The sequence below is a fragment of the Onychomys torridus genome, chromosome 3, assembly GCF_903995425.1.
Source record: "Onychomys torridus chromosome 3, mOncTor1.1, whole genome shotgun sequence".
NCBI classification, from domain to species: Eukaryota; Metazoa; Chordata; class Mammalia; order Rodentia; family Cricetidae; genus Onychomys; species Onychomys torridus.
Window position 1 is genome coordinate 133612522 of NC_050445.1, and position 19051 is coordinate 133631572.

The window sequence follows — 19051 nt, forward strand, 5'->3', positions numbered from 1 at the left end:
TTATGAAAAATATTCTAATATTATTAGAATTATACAGCTTAAGCAGAAATCATCTTCCTGACCATCCACAGCAGTATGTGTGCCCAAAGATATAAAGCACACTACCAATGGGCTGTGAAAAGAACCCCACAGCTGTTCTTTTTAGGGAGGTAGAGGGTGGCACATGAGGAAATTACAGACAGAAAACAGCCAGTTTCCACAGTCAGTGACCCCACAGACTTTGCCTAGTGGGGCTCCCCAACAGAGAGTTATTCACTGGATAGGTTGACCTGTTAAATACTAGTTGTCACCTGCTGTATACTCCCATGGCCTCTGGTAAAGCCAATACTACCAGCAGCTCTCAGCACTTTCAATGACATAGAATTTCATTGCCATTGGGAGTCTGTCTGTCTGTTTGTTTTGTTTTGCTATAATCAGCTCTTAATTCCTCCTGTGTACATCTTCAGGACTATACTGTCCTTCCTTTTTAATGTCCTTCCTTGTTTGTTCACTGAGATTCATTCCAAATTCTACTTCCTCCAGGAAGGCTTTTTGATCCTCGGTCCCTACTCAGATGTATGGCATCACCAAAGCTTCCTCATCATGGCACTCCTTACTCCTTACCTAAACAGTTTTTGGAATGTCTTGTTTTTATTCTACATAACATTTTTATGAGTATTTTTTCCTACTACAAAACCTTTGAGAACACACTTAGCATAGATTCACGCCTGCATCTTGGCCAGCAACTTCTCCCATAAGGTAAAGTCTGGAAGAGGCTGACTCACAGGCCTGTACTCTCACTGTCATCCCTCTCTCCGCATAGTCTTCAATCAAGATTTTAGTGACATTTAGTACAAATATTTTTTAAAAAACATAGCAGCAACTTTTGGGGCTCCTCACCCATGTGGTTTAGAGTTGCAACTTTTATAAACCATAGAATTAACCTTTGTTTCTAAGAAACTAGCACCCTAGACATCACATATCTACAACTATGGCTAACACAATTGCCACAGAGAGCCAGTGCAATAGAAGTTCAGACTCTGGACTGGTAAGCCCAGCGTGTGAAATGGTTGTGGCTGAGTAGACAATAGTAGTTGTCTAAGCACTGATGAGGCTTAGCTCCGTGTTGCTTTTCAGTCTGAGATGCTCCATAACCTCTGCCCAGGGAGTCCCCTGGGCAAAGCAAACAACCACTGACTGTCCTGCTCTGGTTTGTCACCTTGATACAAGCTATAGTCATCTGGGAAGGAAAACCCCAATGGAGACAATGTTTCCATCAGACTGCCCACAGGCCAGTCTGGAGTGCAGTTTCATGATTAATGGTTGATGGGCACAGGCCCATGGGGGTGTGCCACCCCTGGGTAAGTGGTCCTGAGTTGTATAAGAAAGCGGGTTGAGCATGCCATGAGCAGCAAGTCAGGAAGCAGTATTCCCTGTGGCTTCTGCTTCAGTTCCTGCCCCGAGATTCCTCCTGCCTTTAGTTCCTGTCATGACTTCTGTCAGCAATGGAGTGTGGACCTGAGAGTTGTTAAGTTAAAATAAACCCTTTCCTCCACAAGTTGCTTTTGGTCATGGTGGTTTTTTTTTTTTTTTTTTTTTTTTTTTTTGTCACAGCAATAGAAACCCTAACCAAGGCACCACCTCCTGCTTTCACCTGCTCAAGTTCTCCCACCTGGGCTAGACATACGTCTAACCACTGAACAGAGATAAGGGAGAGTAAAGAGCACAACTCTTCAAGGGCCTTTACTGCAGTTGAAGAGACAGGAGACACATGCAAACATGGAAGACAACTAAAAATGATAGTCTTAATTCTTTAAAGATGGTGTAGTAAGGCAGAAAGGGCAGCTGGGAGACCAGGTCTAGGCCCGACTCCGCTGCTAGTTAATTAAGTCCCCTCCTCCCCCACCCTGCCCATTCTACACACATACAGAAAGGGGAGAACCACTAGGCAACATCCTGGGGCTTTATGAGTTTAAGATGCTATCAAGCAGCAAGAATGCACTCAGGTGCTCAGCATAGAGCAGATATAAGGGGGACAGTCTGTTTCCCTGCCTCTGGCCATGTGGCCACCTAAGTCACAGGCTGATGTACTGACCCGAGACATACAATCTCAGCCAACAAGCCCAGATTTCTTCGTAGATTCACAGCTTGAACAGGGTGAGAAAGAAGAACCCTATAGACTCTACAGTATAGAGGCTGCTTCCCCAAGAACAGGTTGCTTGGGGTTTGCTGCAGCCAAGAGGTATCTGAAGCTCCTGAGCTCAGAGCCCTCTACCCGGGGAGAGAGGGAGTGTCCATGTGGCTGATATCCTGGAGGGCAGCAAGTCTCCCCATACCCAGTTCTGAGAGCTTGGCCTTACTCCCTGGCAGAAACCTTTTTCTAGATGGGAGGTATCAGGTCTCTGTGTGCAGCTGAGGATGCCCCATGGGTGTGAAAAGAGAAATGGCTGGGGACTGAGCTTTCAGAATGTCCGGTGATGCTTTCTTGACATTCTTTGGGGAAAAATACAGAGAGCAGAATCAATCTCATGAGCTAAGGCAGTCTAGGGGTTAGCCTTCTGTGGCCCAGGTTCCTCTGTTGTAAATGTGTTCGTTCCTATCTTGGCATGCAAGACGCACATAGCCTGAGGGGCGCTGTCTCTATGCGAGCTGTTTTCCTTTGACTGCCATTACTGGAAATATTCTCTGGGTTTCTACAGAAACTGGGCCTCACGTGTTCGGTGCATTTGCTGCAGAAACTCAACTTTAAGTCTGAGATGTGTCCATAAGAAAACGTCCCAGTCATAGAAACCAGGTTCCTTCGCAAAGTGCCCTGGCAGTTCAGCAGAGGGAAGGGGGCAGATATGAAAAGAACTGTCCACAGGAACGGGGCTTTACTTACTTGGGACTCCAGACACCAGCCGCAGGGGACGAAGCACACGGAAAGCCCTCAGCGCCTTCACGTCGAAGCCAGCTCCTTTCCCTCCGAGAGCATTGGCCCCGTCAGCTTTGGTTGCTTGTTCTAAAATTGCACTAAAAAGCCTAGAAGAGAGGGGAGAGAGGAGCCATCAGGACCCCAGCTGGTTGCTCAGCTGGGCTCCAATCCAAGAACACAGCCCAGACTGCTGGAGTCTCACAGGTGTGGCCACTGGAGGCCCATGAAAAGCTACAAGTTGATATTCCATCAGCGGGTGTATCACACACATGGGGAGGGGACCCTTTCCACGGAGTGTGTTGAGTGAGGCGCGGGGCAGCCTTTTGCTGTCAGTGTGTTGGTGTACTTGGTCTGGGCGAGCTAGGGTCCTGGCACGGCTGCCCAGGCACAGGGACAAAGCAGGGAAGTCCACTTTCTCTTGGGTGCTGTCATCACTGCTGTGGAATCCAGCTTCCCTGCCATGAGTGGCAGGAGCCACGTGCCCCCAGCCTATGCCTCCATCCTGATGATTGTCTCAATGTGGTTTGTTCCAGGGAACAAACAACCTTAGAAATCCACTTCACTTGTGCGGGACACTGCCACCCAGGAGCCACATGTTGATGAATGGCTGAAGTGGGAGAGCCTCAAGCAGGACCCACCAACATGGGAAAGCACAACAATGAAACACACAGATTTCTGCTCCAACAATGTGTCTGTGACTGTGCATCTCCAACAAACCCAGCACCTACCGTGTGCAGGTACTGTGCTAGATACTTTGGCTGGAGCAGAAGAGATGTATTCTGACCCTTCAATTCCCATCTCTAGGGGCAGTCAGGATCTGAGTTGTCAGTCACTAGACCTCACAGAGTGTGATACTTGGAAAGAGGAGGGGTCTGCAGTGACAAGGGGACGAGACCAGCCTTTGAATAGGAGGTAGCTCAGAAAGGAACTTTGCTCTGGTGGTACTTTAGAAGAGGCACAGAGAGAGTGGGTGGCCTCTGCAGCTGTCTGGGGACCACTCCAGGCAGGGAAGTAGTTGGGACAGTGATCCTGGGAGATGCAACGTGAGAGGTTAGGGGCCAACACTATCGTACAACTAAAGCAGAGAAGATTGAGGGAAGATGAAATTGGATAGGAAGGAGGGGCCCCACAGGAACCTTGGGCAGAAAATGGACACAGTCTGAGTGAAGTCTAACTAAGCCCAATGGTGCCGGCCATGGGCAGGGACAGAGCAGGCTGCCACAGTGGCCTGGGGAGAAAGGCTGGGGCTCAGGCCAGGTGGTAATTTGGGAGATTGTGAGCATCAGATACTGGCTTTATTTTTAAGAAAGAGCTAATAGGATTGGCTGTTGGATTAGTTGGTAAGTGTGAAGTGACAGGATTGAGTTGGGACTCCAACAGCCTGGGCTGGAGCAATAAGAAGGATGGGCTATGGTGGTATAGGCATCCACATTCTACTGCCACCTTCTCCAAGTCTGGGCTGACTGTTGGATGTCTGACGGTTTCTGAGCTGGTGTCAATATGGCCAGAGGTCAGAAGAAGGTCTAGAATAGACAAAACTGTTTTCTGTACAGGGCGTATTTAGAGTTGGACAATATGAGATCTGTTTGGAAGCTGGATGGGAGAGGACTGGGTTGCGGGGTCCTCCCATACTATGGAGGCAATCAGAATAAATCAAAGAAGGAGACTGATGAGGAGTGGATTGTGGGCCGGAGACTTGACACTCCATGGAGACTGTAAAGAGAGATGGCCATGGTCAACTGTCCAGAGCTGAAGACACATATGGGAAACTAACCACTTCATTTAGCAAGGCCAACGCCACTGAGACCTAGAAAACATCTGATTTGGAAATAAGGGGGAAAGACCTGGTAGAGAGGCCCGGGAAAGAGTGGCAAAAGCTGGAGCCAGTAAGAACAGCAAGCCCTGCCTGCAAGAAACACAGCCAAGCCTAAACATGAGCCAAGCGAGCAACCTCTCCAGTAGCCATGCTAATAAAGTAAAGGAAGGTGAAATTAACTATGGAGACACATTTTATCCAGACCAACACCATCAAAATACAGCATTTCAACATGAAGGAAGAACAATGAGATATTTGACATCCTTTGTGTAATACTAAATTTTTGAAACATGTACAGTGCCCTCAGTTTTGGCTACTGTGGCTGCATTTGACTAAAGGTTAGTGTACAGCAACTCTTTGAAACTTCCTGCCAATGTGAGAAGAGAAACACAAAAGTGGGTGTGGCATAAGAGTTCTGGCTGAGATGGGAGCCATCTTATGAAAAAGCTGGTGATACAGAATATGGAGGACTCACACCCTTCAGAAGGCAGGCAGGGGGTTCTGTGGCTCTCTGAGGATGCTGGCTTTACATGGGGCAAAGCTCAGTTGAACAAAAGCCAACACACCTTCTGGTGGAGAGGAAGGGGAAGCCCAGCTGGGTGCTCACTTTTCTCTCAGAGACCTAGAGAGGTACATTATAAGGTCATAGATGTGGACTGGAGACACAGGAAAGCCTCTTCTGTTTGCATTTTTCCTTGAGGAAAGTCTCTCCCAGGGTACCAGATGGAAATCTGAAGGGAGGGGTATACTGGAAGACTTTGAAGAGGGTAATAAACTACAGAAGAGTCACCCAAGTGAAGAGGGGATGGAGTGGGGACATGAGGAAGGATTGCTGCGTATCACCAGAGGCCAATTTGACATTGGTGATCATGAGTGCAAAGTGGAACTGTCTTCAGATTTATGGATTTCTGTGTTCAGGTACCAAAATTTCCATGGAGTTGAGTGGGATCTGGGTAGGTGTTTTTTCTCCTGGCGCACAAGTCAAGCAAAGACAGGAGTGTGTAAGCCAAGGGTCCATGCTGGTGTGGCTGTAATGATGGAGAGTGGCCCTAAATTGATTGGCAGGTGAAAAGGACAGGCATGGAGAAGGAAAGGGTCCATACAGAAGGTTGCAGGGTGAAAGAACTATTGGAGTCATGGCATTTGAGGGAGGAAGCTGGAGAGAGACAGTGAGGTCAGGAGCAGCATGCGATGCGACACTTTAACATGGGGAGGGTATTTTATTAGTCATGACAGAGAGACTAGTTATAGACAGAGGAGGGGACAGTTGAGATAGGACGGGGGTCAGGATCCCTGGGGAAAACAGTTGAGAAGGGAGAGGCAGGCTGGCAAGTGAATACTAAGGAGAACTAGAGTGGCCTGTGCCTTCTTGGACAAGGAAGGGGGACTCACAGGTGAGCAGAGGGTAGTGACAAGGAGAGGGTGCAGAGTCTGATGACGCATATGGCAAAGGTAAGGAGACATAATCTGAAGGTAGAAACAACTCCCTCCCACACCCCCAGTAGGGGGAAGCCTCTGCCCCCTGAGGGGCTGGGGGGCAGTGCCCTGGGGAGAGCCAGATAGGGAAGGGGGCAATCAGACACAAAGCTGAGGGTTCAGGGCATGGGTAGGCCACCTCCTTGCAAATGAAGTTACACACTGCCAGGCTCCTGGTACAGACAGGCCTGAGCAGTGCGGACAGACACTGTGTGGCTCTCAGGCTGACCGTTACCATCTGGCCCTTTCTCGGCAATGTCTGCAGACCCCTGGGATAGGTGGGTGTGTGCGAGTGGGTGGTCTCGGCAGGATGGGAGTGAAAGGAACGGCTTAGCCAGAGGACACCTGACTAGGGATGGCCCAGGATTCTAGGTATTTGGTATCAATGGAGAAAAATAGGAAGAAGAGCTTGAGCAAGTCCTTCATACCTAGAAAGGCTGTGACTGTCAGCAATCAATCACTGTCAGCAATCAATCACTGTCAGCAATCACTGTCAGCAATCACTGTCAGCAATCACTGTCAGCAATCACTGTCAGCAATCACTGTCAGCAATCACTGTCAGCAATCACTGTCAGCAATCAATCACTGTCAGCAATCAATCACTGTCAGCAATCACTGTCAGCAATCACTGTCAGCAATCACTGTCAGCAATCACTGTCAGCAATCACTGTCAGCAATCACTGTCAGCAATCACTGTCAGCATCACTGTCAGCAATCACTGTCAGCAATCACTGTCTGTCAGCAATCACTGTCAGCAATCACTGTCAGCAATCACTGTCAGCAATCACTGTCAGCAATCAATCACTGTCAGCAATCACTGTCAGCAATCACTGTCAGCAATCACTGTCAGCAATCACTGTCAGCAATCACTGTCAGCAATCACTGTCAGCAATCACTGTCAGCAATCACTGTCAGCAATCACTGTCAGCAATCACTCACTGTCAGCAATCAATCACTGTCAGCAATCACTGTCAGCAATCACTGTCAGCAAAGTGTGCTGAGCGATGTGGCCACATCCCCAAGTCCGGGGTTATGGAAGAAGCCCTGTATTAGAATTGGGTCCACTATCACAACCAGCCAAGTGATGGCCAAGGCAACTTTAGACCTCGAGGAACAGGCCCCTTAAGTGACTCATGTACCAGGAAACCAGTCGGGAAAGCGAGGCCCAGGTGTTGCTGGAGGCTTAGCTTTGCAGAAGCCCAAGGCCAGGCAGGACCAGGGCCCCAGGGGTCATGGTCTGGGTAAAGAGTTTTCAAAGTCTCTCCCATGGAAATCCTCAGGGGCAGGGACAGCTCTGACAGCAGGGCCATGGCTGAACGCCCTAGGCTCTGAGCTAAATATTTCTTGGGTGCCTCAGGATAAAACTTTATAAGGATTCTGGCTAGAATAAACTTTATTTCTTTCTTTATTTTTTAACATTTACAAAAAAATACCAACTTGTATACCCCCCAAAAGGAAAAAGAAGTTTGGCAGCCTTGGGCAGATCAGATCTAGAGTCTTCCAGTTCCTTCCCTCTGCTGGGCAATCTGAGTATGTGTGTGTGTGTGTGTGTGTGTGTGTGTGTGTGTGTGTGTATGTGTGTGTATTGCACTCACATGTCGAGTCTGTGTGTTGCACTCACATGCCCTGAGTCTCTATGTATTGCACTCACGTGCCCTGAGTCTCTGTGTATTGCACTCACGTGCCCTGAGTCTCTGTGTATTGCACTCACATGCCCTGACTCTCTATGTGTTGCACTCATTTGCCCTGAGTCTCTGTGTGTTGCACTCACATGCCTGAGTCTTGGACAAAAGCTCCAGGATGAGCAGAGTGGGTTCACAAGGGAAAGTTCTTTCCACTGAAATCTAGATCCCTGAATCCCAAACAATCAGATGCTGGTTTGCAAGTTGGTCAAACAACATTCCAGATCAAAGCCCGACTTTGTTCACCGTGTGTATGGAAGAAAGCAACAGACTTACTGGAGGGAGGGATATTCACAAATCAGTGTTCCATGAAGGGAGCAGATGTCTAAGACTTTCTTCTCCTTAGCCCCTTCCCCCCAGCTTAGAACACTTCAGTGAGGGTCTGCTTTTAATGTAGGAGGGGTAGAAAACTCAAACATGTTGTAGGAGGTGTCCTTGGCTAGGGGAACCCGCTGTATATAACCTGGATTAAAAGCTGTGTCTCTGATTCCTCAGGGCTTGGTTCCAAGGTCCTGCTTGGTTGGAAGCATGACAAGCCAGGCATTAGAGATTTTAAGAGAGGAAGATAAGAAGATTCCAGAGAGCCCTGAGAATCAGATACACAGCCACCATCCTGAAAGGGCGCTGGGGATAGAGCAGAAGGCTTTGTAGCTGGCTAGAATCTCTTGAATGGGGATCTACTGAGGAGTCCTTATTGCTTGGGTTGTTCAGGAGTAAGTAGCACCCAGAGAGGGCTCTGAAGTCCCTTCTACATTCACTCAGTCACCCCTTCTTCCCATCAGACCAAAGAGACCACTCCACTTTGGAAAGGAAATACCTCTTATCTCAGGCCACCAAGATGGCAATCAGACACATGAAGGGACACGGGGCTGTAGTCAGAGTCCCCTCTGATTTGTAGGAGGTCTTAAGAAACCTTCTGTAGATGTAACCATCTTGTTAAATAAGAAACACAGAGCCAATTGCAGAGTTAAAAGCCACAAGGTCAGAGCAATAGCTGAGAGCTGAAAACCTTACCCTTCACTGCTGCTCTGTCCTTCCTCTGAGAAGGCCTCCAACTACAACCTTCCCAGAAGTTAGCTTCAGAAGAAGATACAGGAGGAATGATTTCTCAAGATAGAGGGGCAAAGGAGAATCAATTTACTACTGTAAAGGGGCTAAAAAGAGGCATGGCTAGAGAGAATTGGTAACTCACATCCTCCAAGGACAGGGAATATTTTTCTTATTAGAAAGACAATCTAGGATTTAAGCTTGATGTAAAACTCATAGGCTAGTACTCCTGGTAAAGGAAATATAGCTAAATATGGCTTCATATGAGATCAATGAGGGGTACCCCAAAGACCATAGTAGATCACAAGCTGAGCGAGTGTTATTTGAAAGACTCCCAAATCTGGATATTTCACATCTCAGCCTGGACCCCAGGAAGGGATAGAATATGGGTTGACTCCTTGAGAAGTTGGCAGAGTTATAGCAGTAAGGAGCCACATGCTAAGGGGTGAAGCAGGGGCCAATAAGGTACTAATAGACAGGCATTGGCCAGTGATTTACTATCTCCTGTGGCCTGGCCAGGAAAGTGCTGAATCCCACCTCTAAGGCTCCTGGTTGAGGTCCCTCACTGGTATGGTTTCCTCTTCCCATGCTCCAGCCAAGGCTAGGAGTGGGCAGAGCACATCCAATGACACTCAGCATCTTCAATAAGCATGAGAAGAAACGGAGTGTCTGCCTAAGGCAAACGGTCCCTGCAGGTCACAGCGCTTCCACTGTGCCCAGAAGCACTGGCTCCTTTCTGCTTGTGTTGTGGGCTCCCAGGACACTTAGACCTTGGGAAAGATGCCAAATTTCTAATAGGTTTAGAGGGTTGGGAGCAACTCACCACTGAACTAGCTGCTAAGGCATGCTTGGCTCACTCAGGCCTTAGTTTATTCTGTCAAGAGTCAATGAATGAAACCCCTTACATAAGTGTGTCCTTCCCCAAGTTTTGAACCAGATCTAGACCTGGCTGATAAACTGATGACCTCAGTGCTCCTTGTCTCTCTTGAGTATACCCAATGATCATGTGTCCAAGTGCATCATTCACTGGACAAACCATGTGAGATAAGACAGAAAAACCAAAACAAAACTCAACCCTTAGGAGTTGTCTGGATGGCCAAGGACAAGGACATCACCATGAAGACCTTCTTTGCTCCCATGTTATTTTCTGCAGTAGCAAACAATTAGGTGCTCCTCAAACTAAAGAACAACGGGTGCTCTGGGGAAACCACCAAAGCCCAGGTCTCCACAAGTATAGCACAAAGGAATCACCGAAAATAAGCTCCAGGGACAAGAGCCTCCTGACATCCTGCACTTGGCATTGGAGCCTGCCAGACTCGGGGAAAATAATTGGCAGAGTGGCCATCCTGAAAGTGACTGCCAGGCTTCCAATGGCGCCAGCGGAGAGGGGCTGGCGTGTGGTCGGCTGGAAGCTGCTGCAAAGGTAGCTGCGTTTTCAAAACACTCAGGTAGAGCTGGAATTCCATCACTGTCTTTATACAGCACGCTTCACCCATCTGCGTGTGCCTGTTAGGAACAGGGATTTTATGGAGAATCTTTTCGGGGTTGCTAACTTCTCTTACTATTTTCAAGTGTCTGAACAAGGCAACACTTTACTCCTGGTCAAGAGGGTGAGCTCTGAAAAGCAAAACAGAGAGACAGGAGGGGTGTTCATTCTCATGCAGGTGCTGACGGTATCTTGTCCCATTGTCTAGAGGCTGACCTCAGTGAGAGTGGGCTGTCCTAAGAGAAGGGGTGCACAGGAAATGAACTGGGGAGCGTGTCAGCCATTTAGTCAAGAATGTAGCAGGGTTTTCGTGTGAACAAAGGTTGTAGGGGTGTGTGTGTGGAATGAAAACATTTGTATAAAGCTTTTACAAGTTGGGGAAGAAAAGAAATCTGAATTCCTTATCATAAAACACAAGTAATATAGTATTTGATAGAAAGGACCCAGAGTAAATGATTCTTACAAATCCCTCTTCTCATTTTTGAACATTCTTTTTCTTCTCACTAATTAAGATGGCACCATTTTTCTAGCCTATCTTGTAACAAGAAACTGCACTAGGCGGGGGTACCTGTTTAGTAATGGTTGACACAGCGTGACTGAGCCTGGCCTCCAGTACAAGGAATTCATTATTCCATCCATTTCATTAGCATGGGTTGAGGTGAGCCTGCCTCCCAGGGTGGTCCCTGGGCCAGGAGATTGGAACCAGTCTCCACCCATGCCAGAGATTTACTCTCTTGACCAGGATGAGTTTCCTCTTAACAGACCTTCATTGCTACTTGTACATTCTGCCTCCCTAAAGTTTGAGGTAACTGTGGAGTCATCAAGGAACCAGTTTGAGATCAGAGCCCTCCAAACACTTGCAGAATCATTGGCTTCCAGCAAGGGCAGAGCTGGCAAGAGTCCCGAGGACATTTCTGGCTTTTAGTCAAGAAAGAGACTGGTCACTGTTCTCTGGAGAATTTCCTAACTTCTTGATAAAGAGATCATGGCTTCCAGTTTTTTAAACTTAAAAGTCATGTGAGCTTCTATTTGTCTTTATAATTTTAATTTTTGATTAATTTCATACATATAAACAATGAAATACCCTTCCAGCTCTCCCATATTTCCCCAACACATCTTCCTCCCAACTTTGTTTTTTTATTTATACACCAGAGTCCAGTCAGTACTGCCCATATGTGTAGGAGCATGGGTCCACCCACTGGAACATGGAAAACTTACCAATGCTCACACTCTTAAAAAAGAATAATTCTCCTTCTTCCCGCAGCTATCAACTGCTGACAGTTCCTCGGTGAGGCAAGGGGCCTGAGGACCATCTACTCCGTAATTGCCTGTTCTTGTGCAGGTGAGGACCGCTGCATGGGTTCATGTGTGCTACAGCCTTGTCATGTCCACAAGAGGGTAGGTCACAACACTCCTCCTTCTCTGACTCTCAAATTCACTCTTCCTCCCTTCTACAATATTCCTTAAGCTGTGGAGGTGGAGGTGGAGGTGGAGGTGGAGGTGGAGGTGGAGGTGGAGGTGGAGGTGGAGGTGGAGGTGGAGGTGGAGGTGGAGGTGGAGGTGGAGGTGGAGGTGGAGGTGGGTGGTGGAGGTGGGAGGTGGAGGTGGAGGTGGAGGTGGAGGTGGAGGTGGAGGTGGAGGTGGTGGAGGTGGAGGTGGAGGTGGAGGTGGAGGTGGAGTTCGTGGTGGTGGAGGTGGAGGTGGAGGTGGTGGTGGTGGAGGTGGAGGTGGAGGTGGAGGTGGAGGTGGAGGTGGTGGTGGTGGAGGTGGTGGAGGTGGAGGTGGAGGTGGAGGTGGTGGTGGTGGAGGTGGAGGTGGTGGAGGTGGAGGTGGTGGTGGAGGTGGAGGTGGTGGAGGTGGAGGTGGAGGTGGAGGTGGAGTTCGTGGTGGTGGAGGTGGAGGTGGAGGTGGTGGTGGAGGTGGAGGTGGAGGTGGAGGTGGAGGTGGTAGTGGTGGAGATGGAGGTGGAGGTGGAGGTGGAGGTGGAGGTGGTAGTGGTGGAGGTGGAGGTGGAGGTGGAGGTGGTAGTGGTGGAGGTGGAGGTGGAGGTGGAGGTGGAGGTGGAGGTGGAGGTGGTAGTGGTGGAGGTGGAGGTGGAGTTCGTGGTGGTGGAGGTGGAGGTGGTGGAGGTGGAGGTGGAGGTGGAGGTGGTGGTGGTGGAGGTGGAGGTGGAGGTGGAGGTGGTGGAGGTGGAGGTGGTGGTGGAGGTGGAGGTGGTGGAGGTGGAGGTGGAGGTGGAGGTGGAGTTCATGGTGGTGGAGGTGGAGGTGGAGGTGGTGGTGGAGGTGGAGGTGGAGGTGGAGGTGGTGGTGGAGGTGGAGGTGGAGGTGGAGGTGGAGGTGGAGTTCGTGGTGGTGGAGGTGGAGGTGGTGGAGGTGGAGGTGGTGGAGGTGGAGGTGGAGGTGGAGGTGGTGGTGGTGGAGGTGGAGGTGGAGGTGGAGGTGGAGGTGGTAGTGGTGGAGGTGGAGGTGGTGGTGGTGGAGGTGGTGGAGGTGGAGGTGGAGGTGGTGGTGGTGGAGGTGGTGGAGGTGAAGGTGGAGGTGGAGGTGGTGGTGGTGGAGGTGGAGGTGGAGGTGGAGGTGGTGGAGGTGGTGGAGGTGAAGGTGGAGGTGGAGTTGGTGGTGGTGGAGGTGGAGGTGGTGGAGGTGAAGGTGGAGGTGGAGTTGGTGGTGGTGGAGGTGAAGGTGGAGGTGGAGGTGGTGGTGGTGGAGGTGGAGGTGGAGGTGGTGGTGGTGGAGGTGTTGGAGGACAAGGAGGAGGAGGAGGAGGAGGTGATGTGGTGGTGGTGGTGATGGTGATGATGGTGGTGATGGTGGTGGTGGTAGTGGAGGAGGAGGAGGAGGAGGAGGAGGAGGAGAAGGTGGAGGTGGTGGTTATAGGGTTGTTCTAGATACCTTGTTTAGGGCTGAGCTCTATGTTTCTTATTCTCAATGGCTTCCAATTTCTACTTAGATTCCCAATACACTATTGCATAGTAGCATGTTTGGGGAAGGGAGTATCTGGTCTTGGTGTGGTTATCTATCACCTCTGCCTCTCAGACTTCACTGTTTTCTTTGCATCCAGTTATCTTGAATAGTCTGGTTTTCTGGAGTTACAGCATAAAGCCCGCCATGGAGGTGAGGAGGGGGATGGGCGGTATGCATGTATGTGCTGTGGACCACAGTCTGGCAGCAGAGTGCATGTCCTCAACATGTCCCAAACTCATAGACTGCATGTACTACAGGCTAAGTAATGGTTCAGGGTTATGGCAGAGAAGTAGTCAGATGTGGGCTGAAAAGTGAGTAAAAGTCTGTAAACATGAAAGTCCTCACCTGCAAACAGAATACCGATTCCAGTAAGAACGCTCAAAGTCATGTATGTGTGTGTGCATATGCATGCTCATGTGTATAAATACATATTTCTCTGCATTCACGTGTATATACATGGGTGTCTGTATATGCATGCATATGCACACATATACTGACATGTGGGAGGGGTGATAAGTTTGTAATTTCTCTCTTGGGAGACAGTCTGAATTCAAAGTGGTTTTTAACAGATCCTTTCATGGTGCCTGAAGACAAGTTCAGTTAGATCAAGTCAGAGGTAGGGATACAGAGGCAAAGAGGCATGGGTAGGGAAAGTTAAGAAAAGGAACAAAACTTCTGCACTTACCCTACAACCACAATTATAAAATCTAGTAAATTCCAACCGTTGCGGAGGTAAGCGTTGGGATGAAAGAGAAGTCCATAGGCAATGACTTTTAAAAATGCTTCCACGGTAAAAATTATGAGAAAGAGATATTCCACTCGTTCCTAGGAAACAAAAATAGAAAAGAGAGAAAAGTCATTAAGCTCAGGGATTTGGGGAGTGCAGACACACAGAGTTCACAGGTGCCCTCACACTCAGCACAGGCTTCAGCCTGCCACCGACTATGTGCTCAGTGTGGTCCCAACAAAGCATGTGACCTGTACCCTCACAGTCACAGGTATCATCACCTGTAAAAGTACCCTGTGCTGTTCGCTTGGCAATGAAATGGCCTAGTGATATGCTTCCCAGAATGCAATGCTGTGGCCAGCAATGATGAGCACAGGTGGTAGAGGGCTGGACATGCAGCCTACAAGTTAAAACTCCATAGCCCACTCCAACACCAGAGCTCCAGTTTGTGGAGAGGAAAGAATTGTGTTGTTCTTGTTTTCAAACACCACCATTGTTGAAATGTAAATTAAGGCAATACAAAAATTCAAATTCTTCCTTCTACCCCCAAAGTTTCATTTAACCAGATAACAGTTTGTTGTGCCTTCTGAAGTGAGAACTCATATAGCCTTGATCTCCAGGGCAATAATCCAGGATAGCAGGGGCTCCTGAGAAGCAGGTGAGCAGAACCCTGGCAATACTGTACCATGATTCCGTTAACAAGCCCCAAGGGCAGCAGGCTGGGTTCGGTGAGGGCACTAGCTGACATCTAAACAAAACACTACCCCAAAGAAAATGAGGGTGTCAACAGTAGCCCCAACAGAGGCAATATGTGGATCCAGACATTTGAGATGTCTCTTGTGGGAAGATAGCTCTCTGTCTAAAGACACACTTTAGGTGAGCAGAAGAAACCAACCTATGAGTTGAGCAGGTACTAGGTGGTGAATATAAAAGATGGCTTTTTTTCTCAAGGGGCAGAACTGCCTTCTCTCCTCTATTACCTAGAAAGAAGATTGGAGCTTAGCATGCAACTCTTATCCTAACCACACTCAACTGACCCAGCTCCTGGTGCTCACATGTTTTCCTCCTTAAGTACTGTTTCCCTCTCACTACCCTAGGAGAGCCTGGGTGGCTCTACCTGGTGGAGACTGCTTGGGTGCCTTCATGCTCCACTGTTCATCTTTGCAGGAGCCTCAGGCTGCCTTTTCCTGGAGCTACAAAACACCAGGGACAGTCTATCCCAGGTCACAAAGCAGGCCAGCCAGGTCACAGCCTCCAGGAGGCATTCAGCTCAGGATCCTATTACCCATTTCCTGCTCCTCTACCAGGTTAAGGAGAGTTCACTGAAGACCTCTGGGCCCACACACATACAAGCCACATACTATAGAGGATCACTGCCCAAGAAGGCCTGCCACCTCCTATGATGGCCTTCTGTGGGGGCGGGGGTAATCTGAGCCAGGGGCTTTGGGGGTCCAGTGGGAAACTAGGCCAGAACAGATGGCCAGTGCTTCTTGTTACTTTTCCCATCCCTAGACATTTAGGGAGCACCACGCTCACCATGAGTAATCCTGGGCAAAACAATTTGAGGCTTTGATGCTAAAAACTACAGATTCTAGGCCCCACTCAGACCTGCTAGAGTAGGGCACCTGGCTATAATACCTAGGAATGTGTGATCCACACAATTCCAGGGGTGTAGGAGATACCTCAAAGTCTAAGAACTACCAACCCACATGCTGCTGAAGCCCTCAATCAGGCAGTGCTAAGGAGGAGGGTGTGGACGGGTCAGGCAGGTTTAATCAACACCTCAGGTTCTTTACTTCCTACTTATTTTAGCGCAAGATGTGCAGGTGTGTTGCCTTGCTCTAGTGAGCAGGACCAATCTGCCCTGCATGGTAGTGTCAACATCCTCATATCAGATGGTGCTGGGTTAGAACAGAGCTCTGCAGACTGAAGGGAAAAGCAGGCTACAGAAGGCGCTACGAGAGCTGTCAGTCACTCAGTCCATCTCCACACTCTACCCCAGGATAGTTCAGAGCTTGCATTTGAGCTCCAGATGACAAGTCCATTCCTATTCACACTCCCCCAAACCTCTACAAATCCATTCCCATCCATACTCCCTCAACTCTCCACAGAATCTCACTCAGTTGGAGGTGAGATGAGAAGAAAACTAAGTTGGGTGGGCACTACTAAGTTCCGTGTGTTCTCATATGCTCATGAATACTCTCACTGGGCGGCCCACATATCTAACTACTACGTATGCATGTACCTTTCTACCCATTTATCCGTTCCATTCACCATGTATGCATCTACTCATCTACCCATTCATTATCCATCCATACACATATCCAAACACTTATCCATGCCTATGTTCATGCTTCCGTCCACTCTCCCACCTCACTCAGTCATTCATGACCACTATGATACAATCAGATAAATGCCAGAAACTGACCCTGGTGCTTCCTCTCAGCTGTCTAGACAATAAGCTTTCTGGAAGAGACAGCGCCAGGTTCAGACTTTACCCCTCCTCAGGGAGACCTGCTGCAATGTCCCAAAGACTCCTAGGGCCCTATATTCTGGGAATCCTGAATTCCTAGATGGCTTTCATCAACAGCTGGAACCCTTGATCCAGGCTACCTGGGACTGAGAAGTCTGTTCCCACATGCACAGGCCTCTTTCCTGGCATGAGAAGAGAGAATCCTAGGGATGTGGGCCCTCCACTGTGGTGCAGACACACACCGCAGGTTTGCACATCCTAGATGTGGCATACTGCTCTGCTCTGTGTGACGGGAGGGTGGGAGATCTGCCTTCTCTTACTGAGCACTGGCTTGTCCCAGCAGTGCCTGTTCTTTGTTCCATGCCATTTGACTGAATCAAAGCTTCACAAAGACAGTCACAAACATGTTTGTGTGTGCCGTTGCATGCCGGAGAACCTTTGGGGTGGGGGCAAGGCTCTGAAACCGACCTCAGGGTCTAGTACCATGGGGCAGGAGCTGCACATTCAGTGATGGGGCTAGTACAGCAGTGAGCGATGCTGAAGGCAGGCACAGTTGGCTGGGGAAGAACAAAGTCCAGGTTGGAGTAGACTCTGCAAGGGTAGAGAAGGTGGGGAAGTGGGAAGAGTGTGGCCTGGAGGCCCGACACTCCAGGAGAGAAGCTGAAGAGGAAGACAGAGCCAAGAAGAAAATTCAAGCAGCTATAACACCTTGTGGTGGGAACAGACCTGTAGTGGATAGCCATCCCAGCATTGGCCTGGAAGTTCCAACCCCCATTGAGGCTTCAGTAATGATCACGCCCACAAGGCAGGGCAGAGGAGGGAGCGGAAGACGGAGGATCAAGAGGAGGTCGCTCTCTTGGTTCGGGGACCCTGGACGCAGGAGGTAGACCGAGCAGAGTTCTCCAGAGAGCACCGCTGGACTGTGCTATACCTTTGCCAGACCCTGCAACCTACCCCTTCATTTGTAAGTTACCCCACAAAATAAACCTCCCTTTTAACTACGTGGAGTGGCCTTAATAATTTCACCAATATCTGGCGCCCAACGTGGGGCTCGAACCCACGACCCTGAGATTAAGAGTCTCATGCTCTACCAACTGAGCTAGCATGAACCCTTCACTGATTTTTTACAAAGGCTGAACACAGCTATAACAAAAGCTGTATCAGATAAAGAATTAAGAAAAGTATTAACTGAGTCCTTGGCATTTGACAATGCTAATGCATTCAGCCGAAGCTGAAAAGGAATTGGCTCTAGTAGAAAAGACAATTCGAGAAGCACATGTGGATCATGTGGATCCAGAACTTAAATGCATTCTTGTCATATTCCCCTCAAGACATTCCCCCACAGGTATTTTGATGCAGAGGGAAGATATTATATTAGAATGGATATTCCTACCACGTAAACCAAATAAAAAATTAAAGACTTATATAGAAAAGATCTCTGATTTGATTCAAAAAGGTAAATTAAGACTTCGTCAGTTGACAGGAATGAACCCAGCAGAAATTGTAGTACCTTTAACAAATGAGGAAATTTCATCACTATGGAAAGATAATGAATACTGGCAGAGAGCCTGCAGTAACTTTTTGGGAGAGATTAACAACCATTATCCCAAAAGCAAGAGGATAGAATTCATAAAGAAGACTGAATGGGTCTTTCCTCACATTGTACGACACAAGCCAATTTCTGGAGTCCTCACACTCTATACTGATACAAATAAATCAGGGAAAGCAGGATACAAATCAGGAGACTTAAGTAAAATGGTACAAAGTCCATACAGCTCTGTACAAAAGGCAGAACTATATGCCGTTCTTATGGTACTGATGGACTTCACAGAACCCCTCAATATAGTCACTGACTCTCAATATGCAGAGAGAGTTATTTTACACATTGAAACTGCTAAATTTATTCCTGATAATACAGAATTAACTTCATTATTCATACAATTACAGGAAATCATCAGAAAAAGGGAACATCCTATATATATAACACATATCAGATCCCATACAGGTCTGCCAGGACCTCTAGCACAAGGTAATGATGAGACTGATCAGTTACTAATAGGTAATGTGCTAGAAGCCTCAGAATTTCATAAGAAACACCATGTAAATAACAAAGGTTTGAAGAAGGATTTCTCCATTACTTGACAACAAGCTAAGGATATTGTGAAAAAATGTCCTACTTGTTCCTTCTATAACCAAACTCCATTACCTGCAGGGAGCAATCCAAAGGTATACAAAGAAATAAAATTTGGCAGATGGATGTGTTTCATTTTGCAGAATTTGGAAGATTAAAGTATGTACACCATACCATTGACACCTATTCAGGATTTCAGTGGGCAACTCCTATGAATTCTGAAAAGGCTGATTCTGTGATTACACACCTTATTAGAAGTATGGCCATCATGGGAATACCTGTACAAATTAAGACAGATAATGCCCCCAGCAAATATTGTTCCAATAAATGAACAGTTCTTTGCTTTTCAATAAT

General features: G+C 48.2%; 1 protein-coding gene across 8 annotated transcripts in view; it reads right to left on the reverse strand.

The window, feature by feature from the left end:
• Positions 1 to 19051, reverse strand: part of Cacna1c (calcium voltage-gated channel subunit alpha1 C) — a 541159-nt gene that overhangs the window by 183632 nt on the left and 338476 nt on the right. For all 8 annotated transcript variants that reach the window (XM_036181728.1, XM_036181732.1, XM_036181730.1 and 5 more), the window contains exons 4-5: positions 14052 to 14191; positions 2861 to 3000 (exon numbers count right to left, since the gene is read on the reverse strand). In XM_036181728.1, coding sequence (XP_036037621.1) covers positions 2861 to 3000; positions 14052 to 14191 — 280 coding nt within the window. The remainder of the gene's footprint in view (positions 1 to 2860; positions 3001 to 14051; positions 14192 to 19051) is intronic.